Source organism: Cololabis saira, chromosome 23 (genome assembly GCF_033807715.1).
Source record: "Cololabis saira isolate AMF1-May2022 chromosome 23, fColSai1.1, whole genome shotgun sequence".
NCBI classification, from domain to species: Eukaryota; Metazoa; Chordata; class Actinopteri; order Beloniformes; family Belonidae; genus Cololabis; species Cololabis saira.
In genome coordinates, this window is record NC_084609.1 from 24360769 (window position 1) to 24380473 (window position 19705).

Below are 19705 nucleotides of genomic sequence, written 5' to 3' on the forward strand. Positions count from 1 at the left end.
ACGTGTGTTTACACCTCACTCTGTCTAATAAAATACTCTGATAAAGGTGCCTCACAGGCACTTACATACACACACACACACACACACACACACACACACACACACACGCACACACACACACACACACCCACGCACGCAAAGTACATTATAAAATACACGCATGCACACTCGCACACTGACACACTTGTGGCTACATGGGCATAGGCAAAGTTAGTGAGCCGTTTCACTAAGATTAAAAAGCACACGTTAGTCCATCCAAGACTGACCGACACAGACTTCGGGTGATGTGAGAAAATAAACAACAAAAGCCAAAGAAAACAATTCTTTTCACTTACAAGCTTTTAAGCAACTTGATTCTTTTTGTATTTAAAGATTTAAAAAAAAAGTAATTTACTATGGTCCATATCGGTATACAACTAGAACCAGAAGTACTTGGGTTCTTACGATTTCTCCTTTATGGATTTAAGATAAAATAATCAAGATGTGATCAAAGTGTCGACCTTCAATTTGAATGTTAGAGGTTTCATAAAAATATAGCTATTTTAAGCAAAAATACTCAATTTTCAGGGGCTCAAGTGTTCAAATAACTGACTGAAAATGGTTCTGCAGGTCTGGTCTATTTTCCTTCATGCTTAAAACAAATTGAGCAGATACAAGTCCAAGTAGATCCCAAGTTTTAGAGGTGAAACCAAGATAAACTTGCTCCCAAGCATCTCCAGGGAGGAATCTCAGAATTTGGTGATGTCCATGAGTCACTGACTGCAACCAAGTATCAAGAATTACGGTTATATTTACAATTATGTGACTCTGTCTAAATATCTATGAGCCCCTGAGGAAAGACTTTACTTAAAAGGACATTTTTGTGAAACATTGTGAATTAAAGCTGAAAGTCTCAACTCTGATGACATCTCCCTTCTTTTATTTCAATTTCATTCTGGTATTTTTTTAAACCACCCATAATTCTTTCTTTCACCCAGTCAACCTTTTCAGTGACATCATCACAACACTTCAATCTCGCCACATTCACGACAGAAAACAGAAGACGTCAGCATGAAACAGAAAACTGTCGAACGTCTTCGTCGACCAACAATCGCACAAATCGTCCTCGCTCACGTGATGAAAGAAACACACGTCATTAAGTCATACGTATAAAGCTGTATCAAAGCCAAAAAGTGCGATAAAAGCATACACACACACCCACACACATAAGAACCGAAGAGAGTACGGAGGGAGAGTGTGTTTTTCTATGCATTTTTGACCACTGGGCTCTTTATGCTCAAACGATTTGTTTGACAACAGCTGCTTTAATTTCAAAGATGGGGTAGAAAAGCGAAGTGACGACACGAGATGAAACTCCTTAACGCAGGGGTGGCTAATCCTGGTCGTCCAGAGCCCATATCAGCATGTTTTAGATGTTTCCCTGCTCCCTCACATCTGATTCAAATTAATCGTCATCCTCAGCTTGTCATAAAGGTCTGGACAACTCTGTTGGTGAAACAGCTACTTTTATCACGGTGTGCTGAAGCAGGGAAACATCTAAAACATGCTGGAAAGGGGCTCTGCAGGACCAGGATTGTCCACCCTTGCCTTAGCGACTTGAGAGACAGAGATGGAGAGAGAAAGAGTCGCTGTGTTTCCATACAACATGAAACTTTCAATTGTTAAAAGAAAAATATGTACAAACTAAGAATATTCTGACAATTAAAAAAAAAAGGAATAATTTAGAGTAACATTAAATATATCTGTGCACAGTACACAGCTCAATACAAGATACTGATGCTACTATTCCCTCTGCATTTGCTTGAGAAACGGTTGTTAAGGGAGCTGCTGAAGGGAGTTCTGTGATTGGTCAGCTTCACAGGTCCTGCCTGAGCAGGCCCCGCCCCCAAGTGAGCAGGCCCCGCCCCCAAGTCTGAGCCTGCTTTGATGAAATTCAAATTTTAAGACTCAAAGTTTAGTACTAACTTCAGACTGCAGGATTTTTTCTTGCTTCCCATGAAATTAAGTCTGACATAGCTGTGGGAACCAATAAATAGTCTCTGAAAATGTTTTGACCACCAATCAAGTGCTAATTGTGTCAAAAGTCAATATGAGCATCCCTCCCTTAATGAGATGTAAGTACAAGTAAATTTTAAAGGTGATAGAAATGTTACACATGTTAACATCACCTTAAACTACGTAGCCAACATGAGGTGGGTTTGCATTAGTAAGGGATATAGGGTTATATTCGGAGGCCTTGACCTTTGCCGTGTGTCTCCATCGCCAGGAACGGCCCTGCGATGACAACTTCTACGTATTCCAGTGTGACCTGTAGGGCGTTGACTCGCTGCAGAGTAGGTACGCTGTAAACAGGAATTAGGTGGTCCAGCTGCAGAGGTCCTCTTCTAGTTTGAGTCGGCTCCTCTCAATAATCGCCACCACTGCAGTCTAAGTAAATGCCAAACAAAGATCCAGCGACCGTCTCAGCCCCTTCAATGCTCATCTTGTTGTTCCAGATTGTTATTCTTGCTTCATCTTTGCTGTCATCTTCTTTTTTTATTGGCATCTGGCAAACAGCTAAAACAGTGGACTACCACCACCAAATACTACATTTGCTATGTCAGTGGATCCCGCCAGGTCCGTCACTGTAAATGGAGACACGAGGGCGGACCGGACTGAGAAGGAGGTCGGTCTAGTAGCGATTCCAGTTTGTTAGATTTTATCACAAAACCTGGCTTGAGCTAAAATCAATTTTCCAAAATATGCTGCATGGAAACACAGCCACAGAAACGGGAGGGAGGCGAAGGAAAGACGGATGGAGTTAGACGAAGTGAAGTGAAAATGACACTCACCTCCCACAGGCGACGGGTGGGCGGTAGAGGTAGTGCAGGACCACTACGTGCATGCACTTGACTGAGGCTACACTCATGCAAAGGTTTGGATACAAACACCAGAGTACAGTACAGAAGGGCTACCAGGACCTGCACCAGGACCTGCACTGACACAAATGCCAGGAGAGAGAGAGTAAGAGTATCACAAGCTTCATATGGAAACTATACATATATATAAAAGTATCAACAATAAAAATGCTTGATAGCGTTTACTGTAAACAGCGAGTGACTTAGAGAGATAGAGAGAGAAGTTAGATATCTCCACTTATTTACAGAAGTTCATTTCATATTAAGTGATTCCTTCGGTTGTCTGAGGACATTCTCTTGACAACGTTTCCAGAGAGTGGTCCATTGTTCCCGTCCGTGTTTACTTTCTTGCAGCTTGAACCTCCTAACATTCTCCGAAGCCTTTCCCGGTTTAAAAAAATAAAATAGAAACAAAACAAATGAGTACAAATCCAGACGTTTACAGGAATGCTTGACACTGGAAGTAAACACACTCTCTTGAGCTTTTCCCCTCAGCAGCGGCTCTATCCCAGCCCGATGTGCAGATTCCTGACACGAGAAAGACCGCTGTGATCCGTGACGGCGAAGGCGTGGAGAGCGGCTTTAAGGAAATGGAAGTATTTTGCGCGTAAACTTCTGCGAAACCCCTGACTTGGAAACATTTTCTGAGCCCTGCTCTCGTTTATATCTGGGTTTGGAGGGGCTGGCCCGGCGGCGTGTAGGGGGGCGGCGCCGGCGAAGGCTTTATCCCGCGGGTCCGCATGTAGGACAGGAACTGGTCCGGGATCTCGGCCAGGACGTCTTTGGCCAGACGGGCCATGCTCAGGATGTGGTTCCCGGTCCGGTCGATGTAGTCCCTAAACGGGACAAACTGGGAAGAGAGAGGGATGAAATGTTAGTTCAACTAGATATTATTAAATGCATAAACCCAACCGGCTTCAAGCACAAACTGGTTTTGATAAATAGAAGAGATTCAGTCCAATAGGAAAAATTAAAATCTACAGAAACAACGGAAATCAAATTGGCTGATGTGCAGTTCTGTGGTGTGTAGGAGGATGGGACTCTAAACTATTGTATTGAGCTGGTATTTATCTGCTAATGACAAACACTTGGACCCGGTCAGCTGCGGCTCAGAAAGCAGACAACACTAAACGACAGATCTCAAGGCTGCATAGCTACTGAAGTCATGCAGAAACTGTTGAAGTGTTTATATCAGTGAATTACTTCCATATTTATAGTACGGTAATCTGCAACAATGAACTCAAAATATCTGATTAACATCAGGATCAAGCTTCAAATTCTCGGCCCGTGTCTTGAGATGCCATTTCAAAATATCTGGATAGTCTTTTTCTCTCATGTTGCTATTTTGTGAAGTGCAACTTTCTGTTGCAGCAAAGCCGGCCCAAAGCATGATTTTGCCACCACCATACTGAACTTCACAGCTCATTCGCAGTAGTAAGAAAAACCGCAGCTTCTCGACTGAACACTAGGGACCGACTCCACCACTGACTTCCATGTTAAAATATCCAACAGAAACACAAAGAACATAATGATATAAAGTAACAAATATATGTATAATGGGGGATGTGGATTTTTGATTGGCAGCTGGCACAACCTTTGGCTACCTGTCATCACTTGTTTCTTGCATTTGTTGCCTAATGAGGATGACACCTGACCCGTGAATAAAGAAGTAATAGAGCACCGTCATTCATATTTTAAAGAGAATATGTTTGTTGTTCTGTTACTTCTCCTAACAGAGCGTCGTTGCTGGGTGTCGGTCTGGAAGGGTCTGAGGCTGGAGCTCAGCGAGGAGCAGGCAGCTTCTCTGAGTTTCTCTGGATCTTCCCCTGCAGTTCCACATCTCCTCCGATGTGGATCAGCTGAAGAAGCCAGAAATCATGGTGGATCCTTTCAGGAACTTTCTAAGTGGAAGTTTGCAGGAGCTGACGGCTGTGACAGGTGCTTTTGTCCACCTCTTCTTATACCGTCTATATTTCTGGGGCCTGCCAGGTTTCCCTTTGTCCTTTAAACAATACGATGATCATCATAACCCAACAGTTCAATCATGGCATCATCCGACTGCAGGACAAACATGCAAAAACTCAAAATCTTACCAGGAATATTTGTCTTATTTCTAGTTAAAATGTCTTATTTTTAGTCAGAAAATCTCATTACACTTAAAACAAGAGTCATCACCAGAAAAAAAACTTGTTATTTGACAATTTTCACCTGTTTCAAGTAAATTTTCACTTGAAATAAGTAGAAAAATCTGCCAGTGGGACAAGATTTATCTTCTCATTACAAGCAAAAAAATCTTGTTCCACTGGCAGATTTTTCTACTTATTTTAAGTGAAAATCTACTTGAAACAGGTGAAAATTGTTGTTTTTTTTTCCCAGTGATGAGTCTTGTTTTAGGTGTGATGAGATTTTTTTGACTGAAAATGAGACATTTTAACTAGAAATAAGACAAATATTCTTGTTAAGATTTTAAATTTTTGCAGTGAAGTTTCCAAAAATGAAGGTCGTTGTCTCCATGTGCAGCTTTGGAGCAGTGGCTTTTTCTTACGTGGCCTCTCAGCTCATGTTGGTACAGAAGGTGTTTTACAGGAGATGATGATACTCTCTTCCTGGTTTCTTACAGCATCTTCACAATGTCCTTCATTGTTGTTCTGGGGTCCATTTGAACATTTCACACCAAAAACCTTCTGGCATCTGGAAACTGTACCCAAAGTTTACTAGTGTCTTCATTGGTTTCTTGTGAATTTCCAAATATGTCATGTAACCAAGTTCTTGCTTTAGAAGGAGTGCTGTAAAATACAGCCACAGGTGTCTCCAAATACCTTAAATAATGCGAGTAATCCTATCAGGGGTTCTCCAAGCTGTTATTTGCAACTTCTGGTTGGAAATTAACGTGTTTCCTACATGGGTGCACTACAGACTGAAGGCATTGCTTTGTCTACAACATTAGATGTTGCCACCTGCAATCAAAATATGAGAAGCCAATTTGTGCTGGAAGTCCTGGCTGTGGAGGGGAGTCCTCAGCATGTCACATGGGGTTATTAGCTGGCTGATAATGAGAGCCTCAGGGCCCGGCTACTTGCAACGCTCCTGTATGAAACTTGGTTTCACACCGTCCCCCGGTATGTTCTGCATGGAGCTGCTCCATAGATGTGGACATCAGCTCATTAAAAAGTGAGCTAATGAGCATCCTTGTGGCTCTACGGGAGGGGAGCGCCGCGGCGGGATCTGACAGCAGCAGCATAAAGGTCACCCAGCGACTTCACTGTGTCACAATCAAGCAAACAGCACGCCGTGAATGGTTGCATTTTTCTCTTTGCTTTGACTCGGGGAGAGCATGGATCTGAAAAGTCCCGGCTGTGATGTAATCCCTAGTATCAATATGGGAAAAAGAGGAGAGAGAATGCAAGGAGTGCGAAATGGGGATAAACACATGACTGAAGGGTCAAAGCAATGAATACCAAGTGATATAAATTTATCAACAATTTGAGGGGTTTAAATCCAATGCCTCTACTTTTTACTTGTGCATTACACGGATCCTTTCTGCACCACTGGCTGCAGACCCCACAATGCACCGTAGGCTTTCTTATTGGACCACAAGGTTTGGGGTTAGAGCTGAGGAGCTTCTTTTATTCACTTTAATGAAGAGAAACTGAGAAAAGAGTGGAGTGGCAGAGAGCTGTCTCCTCACAAACATGGAGCGTTGCATCGGTGGTCGCGGCAACCGAGGGTCAAAAGGATAAAGATAGGTGTAGAGGCAGAAATACAAGTGTAGAAATGATCTATAAAGCTGGTTGTGTGCAAACTGCTCTCATATCAGTCTCAGACGCTGTGAGATTGCGTGCCTGATTGTCACTCTGATCTTTATCTTGTGACAATTCTAGTTTGGAAGATGGGATGCTTCGAGCTATATCTGCATGTGATTCTGGGTATTTTAAACATCTGTTACTATGAGTAACAAGGAAACTGTTGACATACAGCAGACGCCAGTCTCCCAGGACTTTGCCACGGCAAGCCAGCGGACCCTTCAGTCTATCCACGGCTGAGGAGTCGCAGCGTCCCAGGAGAGGTTCTCAGTGGGACCTCCTGTGTCAATGTCACTTCAGTGGCAACGATAGAAATGATGCAGCCTTGCAGTCTCCACCGCTCTGTCCCAGCCGGGCCTCAGCAGAGGTCCAGGTGAAGCTAGTCACTTCAAAAGGAGGGCCTAGCTCCAGGTTGGCTTGGCTGGAGGAGGCGGGATGTGATGTGATTGTTTAGCAGACACACGACTCAGCTGTGAGTGTGCTGGCTACTTAAGCATCGTTTTGAGCCTTAAAGAACAACCCACATCTATTCATGGCGGTCTGTTAGTACTGTTAACAGCACAGCAACATGTATTCTCTTCAAAATAAGAAAAACTATGCTTTTACGACTTTATTCACATCTCAGAAGTAGGGCTGGGGATCGATTCAGATGTCAAGAATCGATTCGATTCCAATTCTTAAGATTCAGAATCGATTATCAAGATTTGATCCGATCCGATTCGATTCCGATATTGATTTGGGTTAGTGTTATTAAAACTGTTTTTGAGCTGTTGCATGAATTATATGACTGTGTAGTTATGCAACATATTAATACTAGTATTATATTGAGATTAAACAGCAAGTATTGGCAGCTAATGATGCTGTAAGGACCAATCAGCTCCCAGAATGCAGATAGAACTGCTTTCAGAAACATGTGGGTCAGAAATATCAAACAGATCCAGGGAGGAAATAGAGACGGATGAAATCGTTTTATTTTTTCCCACATTCCGTTTTTATTTGTTCCATTTTCGGTCTATTTTGGTTTTTAATTTTTGAGCATTTGGTTTTTAGCATTTTTTGCAAATGTAACCCCAAGACAGTATATAAAGTAATGAAATATAGACAATTTATGCAATTATAACCTAACAGTTTAATGTTTTCATACCTTTAAACATATTTAAAGGCAAAAACATGGCACCAGTTATTCTCGTGTCCAACAAAACATTCCTTCTTTGGGGATAAACAAAAAAATAACCAAAAGTTGTAATGTAATGATGAAAAAATAATAATACATAAATAAATAAAAGAAAAAAAAAAAGAAAAAAAAAAATCGATCTTTAGACATATGAATCGATTTTTAGGAAATAATATGAGAATTGATTTAGAATTGGGAAATCGATTTTTTCAACACAGGCCTACTCAGAAGACATTAAAACAACGTCAGTCAAAAGTCTGCAAAGCTGGACCTTTTAGCATGGAGGTAAATGGACTCCTGGTTCACATCCAACCAGCAAGGCTGACGTAGTTAAAGGGGTTGATGATCACCACTTTATTGCCTAATCTTGCTCTTGTGTGGTAACGTAATTTAATTACCAAAGCTCATGAACCCCCTGCTACTGAGTGCAATTGTAAATCTGATCCACATCCTATCAAAGTTGAAACTATCTCTAATGTTTGGGATTTCAGTAAAGATTTGTCTTCCACAGGAGAAAAAAAAACTAACAAAAGCTGAGGTGAGAAGAGGTGGAGCAGACGCAGCAGACTTGTAGCTGGTCAGCCTGGCTGTGATTCCTGCTGCATTTAAGGTTTAATTTACTTCAATCATAATGGACATCATTAAAAAAAGAAATTAAAGACACATGTCCACAAGTTAATTTACTTGGACAATGTTTAATATGTAAGAGTGTAAAAACGTGAGTACCTGAACAATGTCTCTCTCAGCGAATCTTCCTCTGGACGAGATCCTAATCTCATCGCCGTCCAACTCCACCATGGCTAACCCAAAAAAGATAAATAAATAAACTGAAAGGACATTGCATCTGACATGTAAACATTACGTCCCACTGACACAATGTTGTTTTTTTAACGCGTAACTCAGGACTTTGGTGGCTTACCGTCGAATTCTGCCGGGCCGACTCCTACAATAATGATGGACATCGGCAGACAGGCGGCCTGAAAGAGAAAACACGCTCAATATGAACCACTTTTGATTTGTGCAAAACAACAACGAGGTAAAGATGATGTGGGTTCAAAGACATGAGTCAGGTGGGACTTGGTGGTTCCACAGCTCTCCGTGTGGATCTCCAGAGGAAAACACACTTGCTAGGATACTGGCTTTGAAGCGAGCCAGACTGAGTCCGTTTACGTTGACAACACGTCAGAGCAGAGTCTGGACAGCACACACATCAGTTACCCCCACCTTAAATCACATGTTATTTTTCCTGTTAAAACCTTATTAAAAAGATTTGATCTTACTGGGTCTTAGTATTAGGCAAATAAGATATAATAAAATCAACCTTAATTGATCCCACAGACTGTAAAAACACACACACGTCAAAACAAAAAAGGTAAATTAGCAACACAAGTTATATACAAGACAATATTAGAGGCTGCAGGTGATAGTGGTGTGTATGTGTGGGAGCTATCGCACAGTTTCCTCAGTAACGTACATACAAACTCAGATGAAACATATATCAATATTATTATTAATTAATCAATTATAGTTATTATTAATTATGAATTATTCGTATTATTATTATCATCATCATCATCATCATCAAGTAACCCCTTACCTTTGTTATCTCAAGATTTAAGAGGGTAAGTTGCAGCTATAAAAGCAGATCTTTTAGTAGTTTTCTTCTCTGAAGCATTTACACTTGTGTTAACTTAATGCCCAGAAGGAAAGACATAAGCAAACAATTTGTATTTGAATAGAGGGGAAGCTTATTCATAAGTGAAAAAACATTTAGGGGGCTGCCAATCCTAACAAAACTGGACTTCCCAGCATAGACAATGCAAAACAATAATAAAACAAATATGATTAAAAAACATGAACTGCAAAGCGCTAGAGGCCTCGATGAAGATGTTAAATTGCCCAGGACAGCACGACTAGAAAAAGACTGAACAAGTACGGCAGAAAACATCATGGAACCACAACCGTTGCTCGTAAAAATGCATCTGAAGAAACAACAAGACTTGGGCTTGATTTGCAGCCACCGGATGGGAGCATTTTATAATCAGTGAAATAAACCATCAAACCTACATCAGAATGGCTATAAAACCCGACCCGGCCCAATTTCAGATCTCAACACATTGGTAATGCTGCCATGGGACTTTAAGAGAGATGTTCGTCAGCGAATGCCCTCAAGATCCTTTCCGCATGCATTTTTTTTATTAGTGGTAACCAGATAATGTGACACTGATGTTTTCCACACAGATATGTGGAAGAATGTGTGTGAGGATTTGATGTGTGTGTTTATGACGGCGCCTCCCGGCGCGCCGCGTGGGCTGAGACATCACAGTCAATAATATTGGAGATGCGAGAATCAACAACACGGCCTGGATTTGTGACAGCTCACAAATGACGTGTGTGCCTCTGTGTGTGTGTGTGTGTGTGTGTGTGTGTGTGTGTGTGTGTGAGTGTGTGTGTGTTGCGGAGTCTGTATTAAAAAGGATGCCAGCAGAATGTGTGTTGAGTGTAATCTGCTGAATGTGTTGACCTGAGGCTGCAGACAGATTGATGATAGCATCCAAACATCTTGAGCATCTTTTTTGCTCCCCATGGTTGTGGTCCTCTGGGTCTCTCTACTCCCATCTGCTCGTTTGGCTTTCCCTTTCTCCCTCGGTTTATTTCTCCTTTATGTCTTTAACATTTCACTTCCTGGGTCGGCGGCTTCACAGACATGGCTACAGTTCGCTGTTATTTATGTCTTTTTTTCCCAATTTTTGTGGCATTTTTGGCTTCTCTTTAGAGCCAGAGGATAGGGGGATGAAGAACACGCTGTCGTAGATGAGAGCCACACAGCAAACACAAAGAAAAAACAGTAGCAACTCCGTTGTGTACTCAGAAAGGTATTTTATAAAAAACAAAAGGGCATAAAAACCATCATAGAAATCTTAGTCATGTAGAGACGTGGTTCTATTACATATTCAATGTTTAGCACAGTTTTGTGAAGTCTTGATGAAATACCCGACATATTTTAGTAGAAATACAACACAGATCCAGTACAACAGGGTCCTTTTCAACCACGTTGTACAGCTCTGTTCACAGCGGCAGGTTTCAGGGGGCGGGGTCGGACCCTTGATTTAACTCCAACCATCTCTCTCCAACCAAGGGATTTAGCCTTTTTGAAACTGGCGTTACAGCTTTCCGCCACACACGTTGGTGTTTATAAAGCTGTATGATTCTGCTTCAGTGATGTCACAGTATCCTGCAAATCTGAACCGCAATCAAAATCAAAGATTTTTTATATTACTTTGCTTTTATCAGTGTTAGCAGTCACTTTGGGCACTTATATTTGTGCACTCCAGCAAAGAAATACAATTATAATTACATAAACGTGCTCATTCAAGTGATCAACTTAAAAAGCTAGTTATGTAACATTTTTCCCTCAAGAAGTGGTGTATGTACCATGGACTGTATAAAACAATGGACGATGCATTAGGTCCCATGACCTATTTCTTTCTGCAACGTGTTTCTGTTGGGTTCGCCCACCGTATGTCAAAGTTAGCTTTGCTCCCAGCTCCTTCAGCAGAATCCGCTGAAATATCTGCAGAGCTCCGTCAGACATAAACATACTTATTTACATCTTATTTCTGGGTTGAGTTGAGACATGTAAATATGTTTCCTCAGTCTATAAAGCAAGACATATGCTATTCTGATTGTTTAAGCCTTAAACAATCAGAATAGCATATGGTAAGCAAACCTACAGTTTGGCTCGTTTGGGTCCCAGCAGTCTCCTTCAAACTTTAAATAGCGGCTAAACAACAACTCACAGTTCTTCCCCAAAAAGGTTTAAAATTCTAAAGTGCAGACTCAGCTGCGGACACATGCACTCACGTTGACAATAGACTCCTTAGTCTGAGCCATGTCTGAGATGACGCCATCCGTGATGATGAGGAGCACAAAGTACTGAGAGCCATCCTTTACAGACGCTGCATACCTGGGAAGAAAACAAAAGTATTACTGCAGTTTTCGTTCTCCCCCTTCCACAGAAATAGAGACGGTGTGAGTTGAGCACCATGAGAAGGTCAGGTTAGTGTTCATCACCATCCCGCGTTTGCTCAAAGCGAAGACTTTGGCAAGACGCTCCCTAAAGAGGATTGTTTTAAACTCATGGGCGTTACCTCATACCTTAATATATTATTATCTCCTCATCTTTTTCTATACATGCCCTTTATTTTCACTTGCACAGTGCTGAAACTAATTAAACGTCATATATTCTCTGAATTTGAGTCTTAAATCAATAGTCTGCACAGGTGATGATGAAATCCCCCGAATGGCATTGGTAAAACAGGGAACTATGTTCCCCTTCACTCTTCCACATGAAAACACCTCCCATCTTACTGTATTGTTGCTTATCTCTGACAATCCGCAGTAGCACTACACATATTTTTCTATTACAACTGAGTTTTAGACTATTTTTGAAGCATATTAATGATTATTCAGTGTGGTTTAAAGAATGCATAACAAGTTATGTGAAAATAAGAAGATATTTCTGTCTGGTTTTCCTTCTACAGCTCCTCAGCTTTTGTAATGTGATACATAATCTTTCAGTCACATACTGAATAAAAGGCTTCTGATTCAATTTCTTTCATCACGGCTGAAAGAGGTTCAGGGTGTAAAGAAAGACTTGGATGTTGTGAAGGAACTAAAGAACAACAGAGTGAGACACAGAAGGACAGAGGAAGTTAATAAAGGTGGAGGAGGCAGGATTAGAGATGATGAGAAGCGGTGTCATGAGAACAGTCTCTGTGTGACAACCAACTATCAGCAGGCTTACAGCCGACAAACAGGCAACAGAGCTGCAGAGAAGCACTTCACACGGCTCTTACACCAAGCTGTAAAAGTTTTAATGAGGTTTCAGCGGAGAAATATGTAGAACATGCGCGGATTAGTGTGGAAACAAGCAAAAACAACAAATAATGATCTGCAGTCTGCTGGGAGAGGCCGGGAGAAAACAGAGCAGAAAAACATGGCATGCAAAATTAAGTTCACCCCCTGATAAAACCCTCTAAAGCTAACTTTGAAAAGGATGACCTGATTTCTAAAACTTTCTAACAAAGTGTCTTTGGTCAGAAAAACGAAAACATCTCGTCTTTGTTATTAGAGTCTCCTCCTGTTTTTTGGGGGTCAATTATTGTGGTAAGCTGCTGCACAGAGAACATGTTTGGAGGAATGTTGATGCAGAATTTGTATGTACATATAGTGTGCATATACACACACACACACACATATATATATATATATATATATATATATATATATATATATACATACATACATATATACATATATATAGCCTATATATATATATATATATATATATATTTTTTTTTTTATCTTTATTTCAGACCCAAGGGGATCCATATCACCATAAAAGCAGAATAAGATAATAAAAACTAAGTATGCATATATATATATATATATATATATATATATATATATATATATATATATATATATATATATATATATATATATATATATATATATATATATATATATATATATATATATATATATAAATATCTATCTTTATGCAAATATCTTTGCATAAATAACCTATATTTGCAAAGTTCACTGGTTAACGTATCCTGTTTGGTGAAACTGTACAAACTGTATCCCAAAACAAAAACATCAGAATAAACCACAAAGTCTCGTGGCTGGATGAGAAATAATTCAAAATAAAAAAACTTCTCAGACATAAAGCATCCAGACGTCTCACCACAGAGCACTCACTTTCTCAAACGAAAGACTACACCCCTGATTATAGATTGATTTATAGAATTTTACATGATATGGCACAAAAAAAAACAGAAAACAAAGCCAGTTTTTGTCCCAGGGTGTACTTTTAAGTGTGACATTGTAACATCGGCTGTTTGGAGCTTGCCCCCAGTGGTCTGTCGGGGAACTGCGGCTGCTTTTTGTTCCACAACTTATTCAACCCAGGAGTTTGAATGTTGGCGGTTGAGTTTAATCAACAGCTGAAGGTCTTTTTGATCTTTAATGCAGAGTACTCCAAAAATTACATTTAAAAAAGGTAACAACAACCACTGGAGGTCAGTTTCAACACAAGTCCAGGGGATTTCTGTACCAGTTGTAGAGCTGGTGGTCAGCAGGTCAATCCCTAGCCCCGGCTTGCTAAATCCAGCCACTAACGAGGCACCGGCCAGTGCTGAGGTTTGGGTCAGGAAGGAACCGACTCTCATTACACACTCGCAGGAAAAGTTTCTAAGTGTCTCTTAATTGATATTTTTCTTCATCATATGAACTCAAGGACAAGGCCAGGGACAAAAATGCAATCAGACTCCTCCAACTCTTCACAGCTACCTGGCAACACTCGCTTCACACAGAACTCTGTGTTCTTTCACACATGATTAAATTAAATCCAATAAATACGGAGTTACAGCAAGTATCTGAGTGTAAAAACAAAACAGGGTTGGCGCGACGGCAAAAAAAAAAACAGAGGTGCAGTAATGAAGAGTGATGTGCAGGTGTTACCTGGCAACATGGTTGATGACGGGAGAGAAGTTAGTGGGTCCGTAGAGTTGAACCGACTTCAGACTCTGGTAATAAGCTTCCATGACGCCGTCGATACCCGCGCAGTACGGGTTCTGAGGGTTCCCGTTCTGGGGAGACGAGAACAGAGGGGAGGATTACCAGCAAGGACTAACTTACAACAGGCAGAAGAGAAGCAGATGGGAGAAAGAGGACTTATATACCCAGTTTTAACTTCAGCTCAATATGTTTCAAGTTAAACACCATCTGCAGACTTTCCCAGCAGCCCTTTTGTGATTTTCCTCTTGCGATTCTTGGATTTTTCTTTATTCCTGGCCCTTTTAAACATTTGTTTTTATGGGTTATCGTGGCAGCAGAGAAATTGTTTACATGTGGGAGCAGCTGATTGAGTTTTTCAAAGCCAAAGTAATGCTGGGAATAAGACCTCAGATTTACAAAGGTTGAAGGGGAAACATCAAGGATGTGAAGCAGGATCAAAACTGAGCGCAAAGAGGAAGAAGTTCAAACTGTTTCTTCCCTCGATCCTCATCGAGGACATGACAGGAATATTGAGGATGCAGTAGGTGTTTCTTCATGACACGGCTACAGGAACACAATCTAGATCTCCTCTGTGTGGATCTCAACACAGGCAGACAGGAGCATCTCTGCACCCTGGATGTTAAACCGCCGGCTGTGAACTTCTGAACGTCGTCTTTGGAGACGGTTCATTTATCTCCCTCTCACTGCTCCACTTTCCAATGTGTCAAATTATGTTTTAGTCCTGAGCTTTTTATTTATTTTACTCACTTTATACTGCAACAATAAGGAGATTCATAAAGTAACACCCAACTTAATCAAGTTTTTTTTCCTTCTTCCTTTAGATTTTCAACCTGTTTTGATCTGTCTTATTGAGTTGAATTTCAGATGTCTGATGCTTTTTTGCTTGATATTTCTCAGACTCTTAAGTTTTTAGTCTTCAGTTATGTGGAGCACTTTGTTTCAGCTGCTTTAAAGATGAAGTTGGTTTGGAAACCCAGTCACAGGTCATGAAACTGTCACCTTTCCACATATTTTTAAAAATACTGCCAGTACTTGATCCTAAAAAAGAACACCAAGTACTTTGTCAGTAATCCCAGCTCATCAGTTTTATTTGCTGGGGACCCGACGTACCCAATGAAAATTGAGCAGGGTATTGTTTGGGAACCTTATTCCCAAAACTCCCAATTTTGCTCTTGTTTTATATTTTCAATATCTTCCTTTAAGCCTGTTGGGATTCGGGATCTTATTGCAGGAATTAGTTGGGCTTTAGAAAGCGGCTCCTGCTGTCATAGTTTCTTAAGATAACGGATGACAAAAAGTGCAGTTACTGAAGCTGTTGCAGCAGGTTGCCACCAGAGCGGCGCCATCACAAACACATTTAAAACACATGGTAAACGGACGGAGACGGAGATTTAAAAAGGCTGAAACTGGGAACAATACCACGTTTTGCTCTCCACATCTTTTCCAATGGGCCTTAGTCTCATGCTCACCAAGGCAAACTCGTGGGACACTCGTCCATCGGGTGGAAGTTTGGCTCCAAAGCCGAGCGCGGGGAACATCTTGTCGCTGTCGTAGTCCTGAATGATCTCTCCCACGGCCTTCAGGGCCATGGCGTAGGCGTTCAGCTGGTAGGGACTCATGTAGTGGAGCGAGGTGGGCTGGGCGGGGTTACCTGCTCAGGACAGAGGATATTCAGCAAAAAAAATAGCACTTTATAAAACATAAGCAGTAATATATATATATATATATATATATATATATATATATATATATATATATATAGGGCTGTCAAACGATATTTTTTTTTAATTGCGATTAATCGCATGTTGTCCATAGTTAACTCACGATTAATCGCATATTAATCGCACATTTAATTACACATTTTTTGCTGTTCTAAATTACCATAAGGTATTTTTTTAAATGTTTTTCATGCTTTTAACAACATGAGAAAGGGCAAATATGCTTGCTTTATGCCAATGTTTATTCAGGGGGCGCGTACTTCGATGGTAATTCATTTCAAATCGCTGGACAAGACTAAAGTTATTTGCATGTACTGTCAAACCATCTGGCATCTTTTTGAAAGTGAACTTGCCGTTCAAAAGTCCCTTTCAGTCCACCATACTTTTCCTCGAGCTACACGTTAATAAAATTGTCGGCGTTAAGAGGATGTTAAGTTAACACGTTAACTTTGACAACACTAATATATATATATACACCTATATACACACACACATATATATATACATATATACATACATACATACATACACACACACACATATATATATATATATATATATATATATATAGTATTTACAGTACAAACCAAAAATAGACGTGTTACGGAGTTACCGCTGTCATAGTTTTGGTTTCCAGACTCTGCACACTCTCTAATGGGGACGGCAGCCATGCCTCAGTCATGTGTGCACGAAGTGGTTATGAATTATCTTGCAGAAAAGTACATGACGTCCCTCAAAAAGATGTCACCTTGGGGGCTGTGTAAGCTGCTCTAAAGTCTCGCTGTACTCGTTTGCATTTATGCTGCCATCACAGAAACAGTCTGGAGGGTAATTCCAACCAGACGGCGTTGATTCCCAAGACAGATCTGGAGTAATGATTCATCTGAACATGACGGTGACGGCTGCACTTGCTGCCACACCTCTCACAAAACATGTCAGTGACATATTTTTCTATTTTCTATTCACACACTTAGTTCCAGGTACTTTACAGCGCTACATAATTAGTTGTATAACGTTGTCTGACGTTACAACCCGTATCCACTCAAGGACCAACTTTAATGTGTCAGCTGAACGGTCCGACAATCAATCAAGCGGAGCGGCTTCGTTGGTACCAAAGTCGCACTAAAACATTTCGAGCTCAGCGTACCACATAAAACTGGTTCAAGGTCAGTAAGCTCAACAAAAATCATACTTATTGCGCCCCAGAATATAGGCCGCAGGACAATTTTTGAGAAAAAATAAGGATTTTAAGTGCCTTATAGTGTGGAAAATACGGTAGTTATTTTGCTTAATGATTTATTTTTGCATAACTGAAGGATGGCGTGGTTTTTTTTGTTGTATTGTCTGTTAACCCCTTTTTTTGGGGTTAACAGACAGTTCTTGCTGCAGACTGTTCAGATGAATCAGTGATCATGGGAGTCCAGCTCAGCTTTGTGCTCTCGTCCCTTATGCTCTGAAATTCCTTCAGATTATAAACATTTTTTTAATATTATTTTACTCTGCAGACGGAGAAATATGTTTCTTCCAAGCTTTCTTTTAGGAGTTCTGTTCTGAAACATTTAAAGTATTTTCTTATTAATTTACAGGCAAACAGGAAATGCTTGCTTCTCAAGGACTCAACCTTTGGATGCTGTTCAACCACCTATTGGAAATGACAGAGATATTCTTTCATTCTTCCTTCCAACCTACGAGATTTACATCCTTTACCAGCTTTTTTGGGAATGTGCTGCAGGCATGAAAATCAAACTGGGCGTATAATAACAAATCAAAGGAACTTGACTGTAAAAACTGTTAAATATTTTAGGCTCAAGCTGCTTTGAAATATGTTAATGTCAAAGTAATGTCAATGTCAAGTGATTTTTATCCTATTTTATTCTTTTATTGTCCATATTGACCTAACTTTACCTGTGTTGGGGTTGAGAACAGAGGTTTATTGTAAATACAAGAGCCACTTTAACAATCTCAATAGCTGCTTTCCGTTTCTAAAATATCTAATACAAGTATCTAATAGACAGTTAGTAGATTAAACTCTAGTAGATCCATCACAGCTTCATACCTTTAGTTAAATAAGCATGTAGTTGTCTTTAAGTGTTACTGATGTGAAGCTTATTCTGATCTCCCTGCAAGCGACCGATCATATAGCCATTTTACTCACTTTTAATAGCCACTCTGGCGATTGAGACTTTAGTGATCCATCCCAAAGAACAAGCACACCTGAAGTTCAAATACATTTTCTACAAGCATAATTTAAAGGCTCTTATTGGATTTTTAAAGGATGGAGCTGCCACCTGTCCTGCAGGGCACGAGCTCGAGGGTGGATGGATGATAATGGGGTCTTTAATCACGGCCTTCGTGGCAATTTGTGCACTGGAGAGAGCCATTAGGAAACACTTGATGCCCCGCGTGAATGTATCGGAGAAAACTCCACTTAAGCAGTCGCAGCACTTTGTGGGTCTCGGTGCAAGACTCTGAATGTGTGTGCACAATAAAAGCGTAAGGGTCTCACCGTTTGAAGCTGTGAAATCAATGGCCACTGTGAAGTTAATCTGGGTCCTTTGAAGACAAAAGGAAACACATCTTTCATTAATCAGAAATCAAAAATCATCAATCACTACCAGAGCGAAACAGTTGTTGGCGATCCGTTCAGCAGTTGGGATATTAGAGTCGACCTCAACGAATCAAATTTAAAGTAATGCGTCTTACGCTTCACCCTTTTTTCAAAAGGATAAAAGTGATGAAAAAGAAGGGAAATCAGAGAGAGAAAGATGAAGGCAGGGACAAACAAGAAACTCTCCAGCAGCTATCGTGACAGCGCGGTGCATTTCTCTCTCTTTCAATCGAAACATCTCCCAACTTGTTAACCGTCAGGAGCAGGAAGTGTTTGGGGACTCGCTGCCATGCAAGAAAAAGCTCCTCCGTCCACCTTAAACATCTCTAGAGACAAACACTGAGCAGCTCTTCATCTTCCTCACCTGGACAGGTCATGTGACCTGCAGGGAAGCCAACAAATAAACACTGGGTAGAGCTGCTGTATTTTCCACAACCTTTTGTTTTCTACAGAGGAAGAGAGAAAGCCTTAATCTAGATCAGGGGTCGGCAACCCAAAATGTTGAAAGAGCCATATTGGACCAAAAACACAAAAAACAAATATGTCTGGAGCTGCAAAAAATGAAAAGTCTTGTATAAGCCTTAGAATGAAGGCAAATGGCAAAAGGCGAAATGTCGAGAAAAAAGTTGAAATGTTGAGGAAAAAAGTAGAAATGTCGAGAAAAAAGTCAAAATTTAGAGAAATAAGCCGAAATGTTGAGATTAAAAAGGAAAGGAAAAAGGAAGAAAAAAGGAGAAAAAAAGAAAAAAGAAGAGAAAATGAGAAAAAAGGAAAAAAGAGAAAGAAAGAGAACAAAAGAGAAAAAAAAGCAAAAAATAGGTCAAAGCCGCATGCGGCTCTTTAGCGCTCTTTAGATAAACAATAGCATAATTTCTTCGTCAATATTCACCATAAATTTGTGAGTCGTTTCAATGAGTTGA

At 40.4% G+C, this 19705-nt stretch overlaps 1 protein-coding gene across 1 annotated transcript in view; it reads right to left on the reverse strand.

Annotated features, from left to right (window-relative positions):
* Positions 1 to 2598: 2598 nt before the first annotated feature.
* The window catches only part of LOC133423987 (copine-8), a 132481-nt gene continuing 115374 nt past the window's right edge, over positions 2599 to 19705 (reverse strand). Inside the window, exons 14-20 of the mRNA XM_061714338.1 lie at positions 18684 to 18730; positions 15929 to 16110; positions 14403 to 14530; positions 11739 to 11841; positions 8794 to 8851; positions 8601 to 8674; positions 2599 to 3747 (exon numbers count right to left, since the gene is read on the reverse strand). Coding sequence (XP_061570322.1) covers positions 3559 to 3747; positions 8601 to 8674; positions 8794 to 8851; positions 11739 to 11841; positions 14403 to 14530; positions 15929 to 16110; positions 18684 to 18730 — 781 coding nt within the window. The 3' untranslated portion in view covers positions 2599 to 3558. The remainder of the gene's footprint in view (positions 3748 to 8600; positions 8675 to 8793; positions 8852 to 11738; positions 11842 to 14402; positions 14531 to 15928; positions 16111 to 18683; positions 18731 to 19705) is intronic.